Raw genomic sequence first — 14,980 nt, 5'->3', positions numbered from 1 at the left:
GTATTGCAACACAGTGATTGGGTTCTGTTGTTTTCCACAGTCCATTCTTAGGGAATTTTATCTACTTATTAGACTTGATGAGGGAAGATAATTCCTTTTTACAATTTTTACATAAAATTCTTTAATTTTATAAAATTTATAAATTCATATTTAGCATAATTGTATATTATAATATATAGTAATTTAATAAAATTCTTAATAATTTTGTAAAATTCTTTTGTTCTTTCCCCATAGGGCTCTTTCCTTTCTTGGGATGAGCTTGTGTCTTGCTTTGATGTTCATTTGTTCTTGGTACTATGCTCTATTTGCCATGCTCATTGCAGGCTGTATCTACAAGTACATTGAATACAGAGGGTAAGTGGGTCTGTTTTTCTCTTGTAGTTTTTATTTCCAGGGTTCTTATTATGAAATAATGAACTCTTAGCAGTCATAGAAAAGAGGGGAGAAGTGCTTAGAAAATATGGGAAATTTCAAATGAATGTTCATCTAGGTTGCATGTATCAGCATTGGTTGTGTGCATTGTATATGTGTATATACAAGCATGCCTATATTGAAACCATGGGTCTCTCCCTTTTCTTTTTTTCTGAGCTTCAGTTGATTAAACTTAGAGATAGCAAACCCCTTCCCAAGGGGAAGTCCAGCTCACTGCCTTTTGGGGTACGTTTTGGCCCTTACATTTTTAAATGCAATAAAACTTGATTTTAAAATGTAAAACCATTCTTAGTTCCTGTACTGTACAAAACAAAACCAAACAAAAATAGCCAAGAGCTATATACAATTGGGGGGGAGGGGAGGAAGTGAGGCTCAATTTGGGTGTCTTTTGACACAGTACCTATCTGATGATATGTATGACAAAACTTCAAATCCCTGATGACCTGCTTTAAAGTCGACTGTGTTCATACAATAACCCTTAAATTTTCCACTCCATGTGCACACTTTAAAAAAGTTGTCTGTTGGGGCAGCTAGGTGGCTCAGTGAATAGAGCACCAGCCCTGGAGTCAGGAGGACCTGAGTTCAAATTTGGCCTCAGACTCTTAACACAAAAACTAGTCGTGTGACCTTGGGCAAGTCACCTAACCCTAATTGCCCTGACTTCCCCCCTCCAAAAAGCAAAAAAAAAAATATTGTCTGTAGTGTGTATACTGTCTAATTATTGTAGTCTAGAATACACTACCATTTTTGAAAGGAAGATTTATCATGATTTTGTCAGTCTATAAAATGGAGCTCTTGTGTTCAAGTATCTGCAGTCACATTGTCCAAAAACAAAAGACAGACACCTTTCCTGAGTGGTTTTTATTTTTCATCATCATGTTTGATGGAAAATTGGGTCAAATCCATGGAAAATTTTGAAGTGTTCTGAGCTACCTACTGGAAAATCAAAATGCCGACTTTGCTATTTGGCATTTAAAGCCCATCACAACTTTGGGGGGAGGGGGGATATACCTTTCCACCCTTAAAACACATCCTTCCCCTTCCCTCATTCTGTGGACAAGACAAGTTGCTTTTTGTTTTGTTTTGTTTTTTTAAATCTATTTTAGATACATAGTACTCCATCTCCTATTTCCACACAGGCTGTCCCTCATGCCTAGAATGCACTCTATCCTCTACCTCTCACAATCTCTAAGGACGACCACCTTTTTAAACTTTACTAACTTTCAACCATCCATATGCTAATGTCTTCTCTCCCCGTCTCAGATTCTCTCTTCCTATTTTATATGTTAATTTCTCTTTATGTGTATAATTGTGTGTATGTATATATTCATATTTCCCTTCTTCCTACTGCCCATATAGACATTTGACCTTATTTTAATTAGTATGTAATAATTTTGTGTGATTGCAGGCATACACCTGCATCTCATGCTATCTTAAAACTTAGGTTTGCTTTTGGTAATGAAGTTTTTCTCAGTGTCTTTGACACATACTCCACTCATTAATAGGGTTTATTATGGTATACTGTTAAGTTAGCACAGTGATGAAGGTGTTCTGGCTCAGGTTAATTAGTTTTAATATAATGGCCTAATCTCTGTCAGATGTTATTTTTAAAATTGTTTTTTATTGATGTTTTCTGTTTCTTACATAACGACAATATGCCCTGTAATCTCTGTCTCCCTCCTCCAGGTCAGCCATCCCATACGACAAATAGTATTTTTTTTTAAGAAAAGAAAAAATAGTCAGCACAACTCATCCATATATTGATTGTCATCTGTTTGTAAATGATTTTTTCTTTTTAAGGGCTGAGAAAGAATGGGGCGATGGGATAAGAGGTTTATCTTTGAATGCTGCTCGTTATGCATTACTCCGGGTTGAACATGGCCCACCCCACACTAAAAACTGGAGGTAAGTTTCCCATGATCCTTCTGTCTTGAGCGTATTAATTATCTCCTTCTTCATCCCCATATTGTGGTGTCCATCTGAAGTCAAGATGGCTGGGATTTTAGTGTGTTGAGTCTTGTTGTTCAGCACAACAGGAATTTAATTATGATTTTTACTTATGTCATTTAGATTTGATTTAAAGCATTTTAAATTATTATTCAATGTAATAGGTGTCTTTAAAATAAAGAAAAAGTACTGAAAGTACAGCACTTGAGTAGCCATAAGAATCTGGTTGCTAATTGAAATAAAAAACCCTATTATAATGAAATAGAACTTCGAAATATAACAGGTGAGGGAGAAGATAAAAAGTTTAGGACTAACAAAAAACATCTGTTGCTCTCAAGAGTGTGCAGTCAAGAAAGGAAATGGCATAACCACACAGAAAGCTAAAGTACATCAGTGAATTACAAAACAAAGTCTTGGTGAGATGTGAAGTGGAATGTTGTTTTTATGCTTCAGGGATTGCTAATTTTGAAAGTTATCACCATATTTGGAGAAGTATAACCAGTATAGAATACAGACAGCATTGGTCTCTCACATTTTGGGGATAGTCACAGAATTAGAGGCCTGGAGGGCCTAGATGGTGCAATAGATAGAGCACCAGCTCTGGAATCAGGAGGACCTGACTTTAAATTCAGCCTCAGGCACTTGCTAGCAGTGTGATCCTGGTCAAGTCACTTAACCCTGTTTGTCTCAGTTTCCTCATCTGTAAAATGAGCTGGAGAAGGAAATGCCAAAAATCACTCTAGTATCCTTGCCAAGAAAACCGCAAAAGGGGGTCATGAAGAGTCGGACATGACTGATATGACTGAACAAAATTTTTAAAGAGGAAAAAAAAATCAGCACAACTCAACACATTGAAAATACCCGAAAACATGTGCAACATGTAACACCTGTGGACCTCCCACATCTACAAAAAATAACTTGAGTCCTCATATTTATACTGCACAAGAATTTCTATATGTCATCAATAGTCATTCAGCTACTATTCTTCACTATAATTTGGACACGCTATAAGTACTTTTGTCCAGCAGAGGGTGCTACAAACCAACAAACAGCAGTCTTGAACTACTAGCCCATTTAGACCTGTTATTTAGGCAAACCCTGTATTTTTATCTGTCAGTTTGCCGTCACTTATTTTTCCTTCTTTGTCTTATTAATTTTATTTTATACGCAGACCTCAAGTTCTGGTGATGCTGAATTTGGATTCAGAACAGTGTGTAAAGCATCCAAGGTTACTCTCATTCACTACCCAGTTGAAGGCTGGCAAAGGGTTAACAATTGTGGGCTCTGTCCTGGAAGGAACATACTTGGATAAACACCAGGAAGCCCAGAGAGCTGAAGAGGTATGCACCCACCCATCCTCCCTCCTCTCCCCCACCCCCCAAGACATTTTTCTTGGTGTATCTAGGGCCAAATAGGAACAAATGGTATAAGTCCACACTTTAATGTGTCGTTTCAGAAGTGCAGCAGCATTTGAATTAAGATTTCATCATCCAACATTTAATCTTTAGTTTAATGTAGTATGCATCTTTATCAGCACATGTAAAATACACCAGTGATTTTTCAAGTCCAAAACCAGAAATATCATCCACATCATCTTGGTTTCTTTTAATGATCATATTGTAGCACCTTAAAAACATTTCTTCTCCAAAATAGAAGTGTCTCCCATTACAGTGTGTTCTAATATTTAGGACATCGGGGCTGTAATTTCAGCTGACTGGGTTGAGAAACCTCAGATGTCTCTTAGGCAATATGGCACAGTGAATAGAGAGCTAGATTTGGAGTCATGAAGACCAAGGCTCCTGTCTGGCCCCCAACACCGACTGCAAGCTGGGCACAGGCAAGCGAGTTCATTGCTTAACTCAGGTTTTGTGGAAGAAAACTGTGATTCAGTTTTCAATGCCCACTTTATTGTGAGGTTCATGTATGATATAATGTATATGAAGCCCTTTAAGAGCAGCTATGTGAAGTTTTTATTGTTATCTTTCTTAACTAGACCAATGGGGAGGAGGAGGAGGAATTTTTTTCACTCACACTGAACTTTGAATGGAGTTGAAATTAGAAGTTGGCAATATTTGTTAGTTTGTTAAGACTATTAATCTCCATGAACATTAATTCTGATGTTGGTATTGCTTCAGGATTCTGGAGAAGTGGTCCTGTAACTCACCACTTGGTTCACTTGATTCCTAACCCTTCATTTTTCTTTTTATATGAGAAACCTACTGGACTAAACTAATCTGGACTAAATTCCACAGTTTTAAACCTGTGAAAGTTAGAATTATTTTGTAGATAATAGCTCTCCAGATCTCTCCAATGAGATTTCCATATAATGTATTCTCCATAAGAAAATTGTAGCAGAAAGTTAAACAATCTGTCGTGGGATATACAGTCCTGAGGAATTTCTGAAACAATCACTGAAAATTTTTAGAGATACAACTTGGGCTAGCTAAATCTCAGTGGGTTTCTCTTCAGAAACTTAACATCCCATCCCAGAGGAGGAGGTGTGAGTTTTCTTCCCTGTGTTGCAGTACTAGGTATAATATACCATGTCTTGAGGAACAGGAATCATTTTGATAAACTGGTTAGAACTTCCATTCATAGAATTTTGGGACAACTATCCATTGACCCTCCACAGTAATAGAGGGGAGCAGACAATGCCCAGCTCCTTTGAGTTCTGTGGAATGCAGTAATTACTTGGTTGTCAGCCATCAACCTGGTATTGAGTTTATCCTAGCATGTAATGAGTTTGAATTCATTGATCTTATCACAAATTATAGAAGAGGGTGTCTGCCCAGGAGGCTGACTGGATTGAAGGCAGCCTAAAATTTAAACAAGAATATTTGTGCTCCAAGTAAACATGTACAGTCAAAGGTGCATATGTAAGCATCGGTTGAAACTCTACCTTTGGGTCTAAAGACTTAGTGGAAGATGCCAGATGAAGGAAGTAGCCAATTCCTGGCAAGAAATTTCTCCATCCATTTGCTCTTTAAAGTCTATTTCATTCATTTAAATTGTAATCTATTTTATAATTTATTCTAATTAATTTAAATTATAATTTTATTTCTATAAATTATTTATATTTAACTAAAATAAGGGGCAGCTAGATGGCACAGTGGGCAAAGCATTAGTCTATTCCTGGAGTCAGGAAGACCTGAGTTCAAATCCAGCCTCAGACACTGACTAGCTGTGTGACCATGGGTAAGTAGAACCAGGGTTGTTGTAAGGATAAGATTAAAACTGTGTGACCCTGGGCAAGTCATTTTGTTTGCCTCAGTTTCCTTATCTGGAAAATGAGTTGGAGAAGGAAATGGCAAACCACTGTAGTACCTTTGCCAAGAAAACCCCTAAAAGGGGCGGCTAGGTGGTGCAGTTAATAGAGTACCGGCCCTGTACTTAGGAGGACCTGAGTTCAAATTTGACCTCAGACACTTAACTTACTAGCCATGTGACTTTGGGCAAGTCACTTAACCCCAATTGCCCTCCAAGAAGCAAAAAAACAAACAAACAACAACCCTAATGGGGTCATGAAGGGTTGGACTTGACTGAAAAATGACTAAGCAGCAACAACAACTATAACACATATAACTATATATCAGCAACAATGATAATGCTTCTTATTATTAATCTCTTCTGCTGTATTCTCATCATGCTATGGCTGTGAAGGACAGGAGGAGTGAGAGAGAATGTTTCCTTAGTGCTTGATTGGGGGCGGGGGGTGCAGGGAGGGGTCAGCATTTTCTTCCTTAGTTATTAAGCCAAATTTGCAGTCAGACAGGTTCACACCCTCATGAACTGAGTCAAAATTTTCTGGTCATTTAAAGTTTAAACGTGAGATTAAAGTAGCTAGATGAAAAGCCAATTTGTATAATAAAATCAGCCCTATTTTTTGGAGGGAGGCTTCTTATCTCAACTGTGAAACAGTTGAGAAGGAGGACAGTCGGAAAAGTTTGGTGATTTTCTTTTTCTCAAAAGTTCCTTTTTTTGGGGGAGGAGGCATTTCAAAGTGAGTCTGCAGCCTTCCCATCCCACCCCACCCCTCAAATCCCTCATTGAGGCTGACTGATATAGCAAAACTGATACTGTTTTCAAGGTTATCACCTAAGATAAAAAGATGATCTTTAAAAAAAAAAACCCAATAGATTTGAGGAAGGAAAGATGTGTCAACTTGATGAACACATCATTGTTTATAGGATAAGCATATTAACAGATGTGTGCTAAACACCTGTTAGGAGACACTTGGGCTAATTCCTGTAAGGACAGGCTTAGCTTGACCTTCTGAAGGAATTTTTTTTTTTTTTAAGCAATTGGGGTTAAGTAACTTGCTCAAGGTTACACGGCCAGTTATTTCTGGGTATGGTGCTAAGTATCAGAGCCCAGATTCGATCCCAGGTCATCCTGACACTGGAGCCGGTACTCTTACTCGCTGAGCCACCTGGCTGCCCCTGAAGGAATTTCACATAAGTGATTTTCAGCTATTGAAGTCAGGCATGGACTGAGAGTACCACAACTGTATCTCCTTGCAAGGGGATTGCCATCGGTATATGACTGAGGTGAAATGAAGACTGACAGGGGAGTTTAGGAGTTGGTTGAACTGGGAAGCCTCTGTGTTTGAGGGAATAACAACTTATATATTGAAGTCCACAGTAGGAGGGCAGGGAATGGTCTAAAAAGGCTGAGTCAGGTACTCATTGAAAAAGAAAGGAACATAGGATTGGAAGTAAAGGCAGATGGAGTAAATTTCAGAAGAGGAAAGGCTGCTTGGTTCTGGCAAAGGAATTATCTGGAAATAGTGTGGAAGATCGAAGAACACACCTGTTCTTCCTGTTGGCTCAGTGTTGGGGTGGAAGAGGGGGATGAGAAGAGTTCTGTATAATGGAGCATCTGTGTAACCAGGGGTATAATGTTTTCTTTATACCAAGAAAATGGGAAGAGTCCAAATGAAGAGATCTGGGATAGAGGACAGATTGGTAGAGTATATCCAAGATTTCCAGAGGCATGGTGGAATCAGTAGTGGAATAAGAGTACCTAAAGAAAAGGGGGGGGGGGGGGGGGGGGGTGTTTTTTTTTTTGTTTTAAAAGTTGTTGTTTTTATAGGAACGAGCTGAAGTCATGCTAGCTTTTAGCATGAGGAGTAAGAAGTGATTAGGAATAAGACTAGGAACTCTGCCTTCTAGGGTACTAGAATGAAGGTCTTCCATACTAAGGCTCCTACCTACTTTTTCTGTGTTTTCCACTTTCTTGGACCTTCTGAACCAGCTAGATCAGACTGCTTGCTGTCCCTTGTAGAAAGGCTTTTAACCTGGGATCAATGAACTTGGTTTTTGTTTTGCTTTTAATATTTTGATAACTATTTCAATGTAATCGGTTTCTTTTGTAATCCTATATGCTTTGTTTTGTGTATTTAACAACATTATCCTGTGAAGGGGTCCATAGATATTGCCAGAGGGGTCATGACACCAAAGAGATTTGTGAACCCCTGCCCTAAATTTATTTGGTGCTTTCATTGTCCCTGCTTTTGTTACTTTCCTGGATGGCCCTTAACAAACCTCTCTGATTACTTAAACAACCTAGTCTTCTTTCAAAGCTTAGTAGAAATCCCTCTTTCTGTGAAATGTTCCTACCACTTCAGTACAATGATCTGTCCCTTTTCTAGCCACTTATTGGACTTACCATCTCCCTCATCTGTCCTACAATTAACCATGTACAGATCTCCCCCCCCACTTAATAGTATTTTATTTTTTCCAATTACAAGTTAAAATAGTTATCCACTTTTGTTAAGACACTGAATTCCATTTTTTTTCTCCCTCTCCTTTTCCTATCCCTACATGAGAACATAGGTTTAGAACTAGAAAGGGGCCTTGGATTTCAAGTAATCCTACCCTCATTAAATGATATAACTAATATTCAAGTCCAGGTATTCTGAATCCAAACAGTATTCCATATTTCTACTGTGTCAGTTCAATTTAGAGTAGATCCTTTCTCAAACTTTTTGTAAATTATAGACCTTACCCAAACTAGGGAATTTTGGTAACAAGCCTTGTTAGAAAAAGCAGCATTAGACAAAAAGTCCCTAGTGGTAGCATCCAGAACACTACCTGTAGCTGAACTTGTTAGGATGCGTGTGCCTTCGTGTGGAGAGGCTAATACAGCTCTATTCCAAGAATCACTTTTATAATAGATACGTGATACATTCAGTAGTTCTTTATAGGAGATCAAAAAACAGGTGTTTGAGTCCAGACCCTCAATGTGCCATATTTCTACTATACCATATCAGTTTGATTTGGAGTAGATCTCTCCTGAAAGTATATTTTTTGAGTATTAGAGACATTGCCCTTGGTGTAGCAGAGGGAGGGCTGTTTAGGGTTTGATTGCAAAGAAATAAGAATGCTTGTCATAGTAAGATGAGGTAATTTTTGGCAGTAGGTTTTGTTGAACAAGCAACATGGTAGGGGAGTGATGGGAAGAAGCAGGTAAATATTTAGAATGATATTTCATTTCCAGATAGGATTTAACTCTGAAGGTTTCCTTAGTCTAATCACACAGACATGCTGTTTTCACATGTTCCATTTTTTATTTTTCTAGGTGAATAAAGTATGAGTGGTATCTTTCAAATTAATCACAGTAAGCTTATGAATCAGACTTCAGAGGATTCCTCCCCTTCCCCAGTTTAGATACTCATTCTGAATGCATAACAATAACCCAAACCCAAAAGAAATACAATTATCTCTCTTTATTTTTCTATCTTGAAAACCCTGCAATTATTAGGTCTCATTAATATAGTCTCCTGCATAATTATTAGAAAGTGAAAAATTCTTACTAAAATATGCAAAATGTTATGAATTTCCAAAAACTAAGTGTAGTTTTTTAGCCAAAATTTACTCAATTCCATAAATGCAGTTTGTACTTATCTTTGAAAGGCTAAATGTTGTCCCAGTACCCCATAACATTGCTGCATGTGGGAACAATAAAAAAAACACCACCACCAAGGTTGTTTTGTCTGGTGTACTGTGTATCATTTGTCTGGTATTTTATTTTTGAACCTCATAAAATTTTTCATAAATGATTGCTGGACGTGAAACATTATGGTCAACCTTTAAACTCACCACATGTATATGGAAAAGTGAGAATGAGCCATCCAGATGAAATAAATGTTTCTTCATATTAAAAAACAAAAGGAAACTGAATTTAGTTACTGTACCCTCCGGCACTGGCGTTATCTCTGTAACTGCAGTTTAGAATGGTACTACGTGATTGACAAATATACCCAGCATGGACCACCCCGATCAAAATGGCATAACCCTGTTTGCCAAGTATCTTTCACACAGGATTGTTTTACATTTAAAGCTGGATGGGACCTTAGATGTCATTTTATAGCTAGTCAAGTTTTAACCTTTCTGGACTTGGTTCCTTCAGGTCATGCAAGCAGCAGAAGGTAGCAGGTTTGGGATTTGAACACAGATCTCCAGATTTCTTTTGACTTCAAACCAAGTGATCTTTTCACTGTGCTGTGCTGACATTGTTTGCAGGAACCAAGGAAAAGCTCCATGGTGTACATTCAATGGAATTATTTTAGAATTTAGAGGATTGGTTAGATTGTATTAATTATCTATTCAATTCTTTTAAATTAAAAAAAAGAGTAATTTTTTTCACATCACTTTCATTCCCAAATATATCATTCCTCACTCCCTTTACCCAGTGAGCCATATTTTGTAGGAAAGCATTCTTTTCAAAGGAGGGCAAAATTAACCAACACATCAATCCTGGCAATATATTTGGTATTCCACCTGCTAGTTGGCCACTTCTGCAAAGAATGAGAGGTGTGTTTTTCATCTCTTCTTTGGAACCAAGCTTATTTATTGTCATTTATCATTAAGTTTTAGGGGGTTTTGATGTAGTTGTATATGTTTCTTCATTCTTACTTGCATTGTTAAATGAAGATTTTCCCAAGTGTCTCTTAATTCTTCATATTCTTTTGTTTTTTATATAGTGAAGTAATAATTGCATCACTTTCTAATATCTCATTTTGCTTAGCTGTTACCAATCAGTGAATATCTACTTTGTGTCCAAGGCTTTGCTAACACAAAATACTGTTTTGAATATTTTGCTGTATCTGGGACCTTTCTGTCTTTAGTCTCCTTAGGCATGTGACTACCACTAGCATTTCTAGGTCAAAGCATAAAGATATTTTAATAATATTTTAGACATAATTCCAGATTCCTATCTAGAACAGTAGAACCAACCCATAGCTCTATTGGGTGGGTGTACTTTTATTTCTCTAGCTGCTTCAACTTCCCCGTTTGTTGTCTTTGCCATTGGGGGTGTAAGTTGAAACCCCAGAGTTGTTTTGATTTAAATTTCTTTTATTAGTGATTTGGGGCATTCATTTATATGGTCACCAATAGTTTGCAGCTCTTTTTTTGAGATCTGTCTTCAGCTGTTTTATCATTTGACCTTTTTATCCATTTAGATGATTGAGGGTGGCAGGGACACCTGAAATGAGTAATTCAGTGTTTGGGAAAAGGAAACACTACCACAGTGTTATGCCCATCCTTATTGCTATGTTGAATCCATCCTTTAAATATTGACTATTTTTCTTTTCATTGCAAGTAATAATCCATTTTAAAATTTTTATTAGAATATCCGGTCCCTGATGGGAGTAGAAAAGACCAAAGGATTCTGCCAGTTGGTGGTCTCTTCCAGCTTGAGAGATGGAATGTCCCACTTAATTCAGTCTGCTGGTTTGGGTGGCATGAAGCACAACACTGTACTTATGGCATGGCCAGAGTCATGGAAACAATCCGATAACCCCTTCTCGTGGAAGAATTTTGTTGGTTTGTATGCCTTATTGCCTCTTCCTACCACTTCATTTCCACGATTGCATACCACCAAGGTGTTCTTTGAAATCTTATGATAATTGGAGGCATTGCATATGAAATTTGAATGCTAATGAATGCCTCTGAGCTCATTTGGCTCTGACTTGCCACCCAGTTTATAAAAGGAATGGCTTCTTGAAAGCCTTTGGGCTTTTCTTTTTTTTTTTCCCTTTCCTTGTAAATTCTGATAAAAGATATTGCCTGGAAAATGCTGCTTTACCCCTCCAGGTTTGACCTCCTCCATCTTCAGAGTGGAGGTGGTTTTCTATTTATTAACGGTTGGCAATCTTTTTGCTAAAGGGAACTTTTCAGGCTTAGGATGTTGTGCATCTTCATGGATTTTTAACTCTTTGCCTCAGCTCCTCACTGGTGTACACATCTGCTGAATGAGTCTTGCCTTTTTTCCCCACAGATACCATTCGAGATACCACTGCGGCACAGCAAGCTTTGTTGGTGGCCAAAAACATCGACATGTTCCCACAAAACCAAGAGCGCTTTAGGGAAGGGAACATAGACGTGTGGTGGATTGTCCATGATGGTGGCATGCTAATGCTGCTGCCATTTCTGCTTCGCCAGCACAAGGTTAGCAGAAGGTTCCATACTTGATCCCATTCTGCCTTTTGTATTGGGCCTGCAGCTGTGTGTCTTGGGTAGATTTCACTAAATAAGTTGATGCATTTCATTTTAACAAACATTTCAGCCTCTTATGTGGGTAGGCACTGTGCTAGGTACTGGGGATACAAAAAGGAGAATGTGAAACAGATCCTGCCCTCAAAGAGTTTATATTATACCGAAAGGAGGCATGTGCACAGAAAAATACATACAAAAATATATACAAAGTAAATAGAATTACTGAGTTTGGAAGGAATGCACTAATAGGGGACTCAACACCACATGCAGGGAGTTGTAAAACTGGAACCCACGAAACTGTTTTCTTCCCCTTTCATTGCTTTAAGCAGGAGAGTAAAGAAATTGTCCTGCTGTGGTGTATGTATTCATACTTGAATGCACGTGCATCAGAACAATTGTGTCTGAAAAATAAACTCTTAAGAATCTTTCCTTGCTCTTTTTAGGTATGGAGAAAGTGCAGAATGCGCATCTTTACAGTAGCCCAGATGGATGACAACAGCATTCAAATGAAGAAAGATCTCCAGATGTTTTTGTACCATCTACGCATCAGTGCTGAGGTCGAGGTTGTTGAAATGGTAATTTGAAAAGTTAATAAAAGTTGAAAAGTTAATAGCTTAACTTTGCTTTTCCATTGGAGAGCTTTATTTTTCAGGAGGCCCTTGAAAAACACTTCTTTGGCATTTGTGAACATATATGTGACTTTCCCCCCATCAGGCCTGCCCAGTTTGAAAGGTTAGGAATCTTCTTGCTCTGTAAGAAGATAATAGAAATTCCCGTTTTTTTTTTACCTCTAGCTGGGATTAGTACCAAGAGAACGCTGTCTGACTTTTTATATCACTTTGATTTCTCTCATGCAGAAATGTCATGATAACAGTCAGTTTACCCTGACAAAAGTGACCATTAAAAAAATTTTATTTATTTATTTTTAGTTTTCAACATTCACTTCTATAACATTTTAAATTTTCTCCCTTTTCCTCTCCAAGACAACTTGCAGTATGATGTGTCTACACATACATTCCTGTTAAACACATTTTCACATTAGTCATGTTGCATAGAAGAATTATAATGAATGGGAAAGAACAGGAGGAAAAAAAAAGCAAAAAAATGAAAATAGTCTGCTTTATTCTACATTCCAACTAAGGGCCATTTTTAAATAGAATTTTTCAGAAATTCCAGGATGTGACAGTAGCTGTGATTTTGAAGTCCAGAAAGTCAGCAACAGGGCTGGTAGAGGATCTGTCTCTTGTCTCTCTGCGTCTCTCCTTCCCTCCCTCTTCTGGCTTGGCACCCTGGCGCAAAATTCCATTTGCCTAGAGCTGGTTAGACTTGGAGTTGGTTACCTAGGCTTATTGTATTGGGCATTGTATTAGAGAAGAAGAGAGAAAATGACCTACCTGTACTGGTATCTCTCTAAGGTGTAAGTCACTTTCTGGAAAACAAGTGAGACAGGATTATATTTACTATACAGGAATGTTTTTCATGGAAAATATCATCGTGAGTGAAAACTTTTATATTTACATAACTTTATATTTTATTTCTTGATCTTGTAGGTTGAGAATGATATTTCAGCTTTTACCTATGAGAAAACATTAATGATGGAGCAGAGATCCCAGATGTTGAAGCAAATGCAGCTTTCTAAGAATGAAAGAGAAAGAGAGGTAAACAATTCTGGGACAGTTATGTTTGGTTCTAAATTTTCAAAAAGCACTTGTCCAGTGTTATGAATGTTTACTGAGTAGTAAACCTAAAGGTTTTGTTCTAAGCCTGACTTTTAAAATAGCCATTTCTTATCAGAACTGCAATGTCATTACAAAGACGTTTCATCTTTTAGCTTGCTGAGCTAATATTACTCTTAATCTTGTAGTATGTTACTGAATCAAATTGTCATCTTTAATTTACAACTCAATTTTTTGATATTTAACAACTTAAGAGTTTGTAGAGGTATAAGTTTTAACTTCTCTAATCTTAGGCCCCTCTCCTTCATACAGGATTGTATTTTTTCCACTATGGAAAGCAAGTTTTTCTAAAGCTTTCCAGATCTCAATGGCTTTAAATACATAATTTCTTTAGATCTAAGTCAGTAGTATCTTTCACAGAAATTGTTTTCAAGCACTGCTAACTTTAGCAAGGTATCCACAAATTGCCTGGAGGTTATTCATGAGTATCAATGTTTCTAGCTTTTCATTTTAAAGCAAAATGATGGGAGGAATCCCCCAAAATTTAAACCCAAATAACACTTATGAAGGATGTCTGAAGCTTCAAGAAGACCCAATTCCAAAAGCCTCCATTACTTTTCTCATTTAGCTATGTAAACATTATTGAATAAGTCCAAGTCTTCCCCTGAGGATTACATCAGGAAGTGGAAAAGAGAGAATTAAAATTGTTTTGTCTGTTCTCATTAGAAGAGAGTGAAATATTAAATTGAAATTTAAAGCACCCACTCTCATTCAACTGCAATAAATTGCCTTGTAAAGCAAACTTCTGTAGCATGTAGGTTAGACCAGGGGTGGGGAAGCGGCAGCCTCAAGGCCACATGTGGCATTCTAAGTCCTTGGGTGCAGCCTTTTGATTGAGTCCAAGTTTTACAGAACAAGTCTTTTTTTTTTTTTATCAAGGGGATTTGTTCTATGGAGTTTGGATTCAGTCAAAGGGCTGAACTTAAGGACCTTAGAGGGCCACATGTGGCCTCAAGGCCGCAGGGTCCCCACCCTTGGGTTAGACATTTCTGACCTGAGGGGGATGCCACCCCCTCCCAGTTTCCACCCCTCACCTTCCTGGACAAAAATGTAATTGCATAATTGGAAGCATCATTGGAGTTCCTGAGTTCTAGAAAGGAACTTGTTTAAAACTATGCATCAGTTAGAAGGTGGTGTGCAGTGATCCACCTGCTCAGTTTACCTGGTCACAGTCATGCTGTCCTTGTGCTCCTAGCCTGGCATCTGTACAGATGCCTTTATAGGATCATCACCTCTTATCCCGTCAAATAGTGTGATAATTCTGCTGTCGAATTCATTACTTTAGTGTCACCCTCCAAAATAGCTGAAGAGTTTTAACACAAAAAAAGCCTTTAAGACATCATTTGGTCCAGCTATAGATGAGGA

General features: G+C 37.8%; 1 protein-coding gene across 2 annotated transcripts in view; it reads left to right on the top strand.

Annotated features, from left to right (window-relative positions):
- SLC12A7 (solute carrier family 12 member 7) overlaps nucleotides 1-14,980 on the top strand; it is a 301,892-nt gene that overhangs the window by 258,628 nt on the left and 28,284 nt on the right. For both annotated transcript variants that reach the window (XM_069076354.1, XM_069076364.1), the window contains exons 15-21: nucleotides 235-354; nucleotides 2,233-2,337; nucleotides 3,551-3,719; nucleotides 11,012-11,207; nucleotides 11,662-11,831; nucleotides 12,323-12,454; nucleotides 13,430-13,537. In XM_069076354.1, the coding sequence (XP_068932455.1) occupies nucleotides 235-354; nucleotides 2,233-2,337; nucleotides 3,551-3,719; nucleotides 11,012-11,207; nucleotides 11,662-11,831; nucleotides 12,323-12,454; nucleotides 13,430-13,537 (1,000 nt within the window). The remainder of the gene's footprint in view (nucleotides 1-234; nucleotides 355-2,232; nucleotides 2,338-3,550; nucleotides 3,720-11,011; nucleotides 11,208-11,661; nucleotides 11,832-12,322; nucleotides 12,455-13,429; nucleotides 13,538-14,980) is intronic.

This window comes from Petaurus breviceps, unplaced genomic scaffold, assembly GCF_028583685.1.
Source record: "Petaurus breviceps papuanus isolate PSGF00001 unplaced genomic scaffold, PetGlider_PUasm1.0 151, whole genome shotgun sequence".
Taxonomy (NCBI): domain Eukaryota; kingdom Metazoa; phylum Chordata; class Mammalia; order Diprotodontia; family Petauridae; genus Petaurus; species Petaurus breviceps.
The sequence above is the reverse complement of the archived record's forward strand: the minus strand, read 5'-3'. Positions and strand labels throughout refer to the sequence as shown.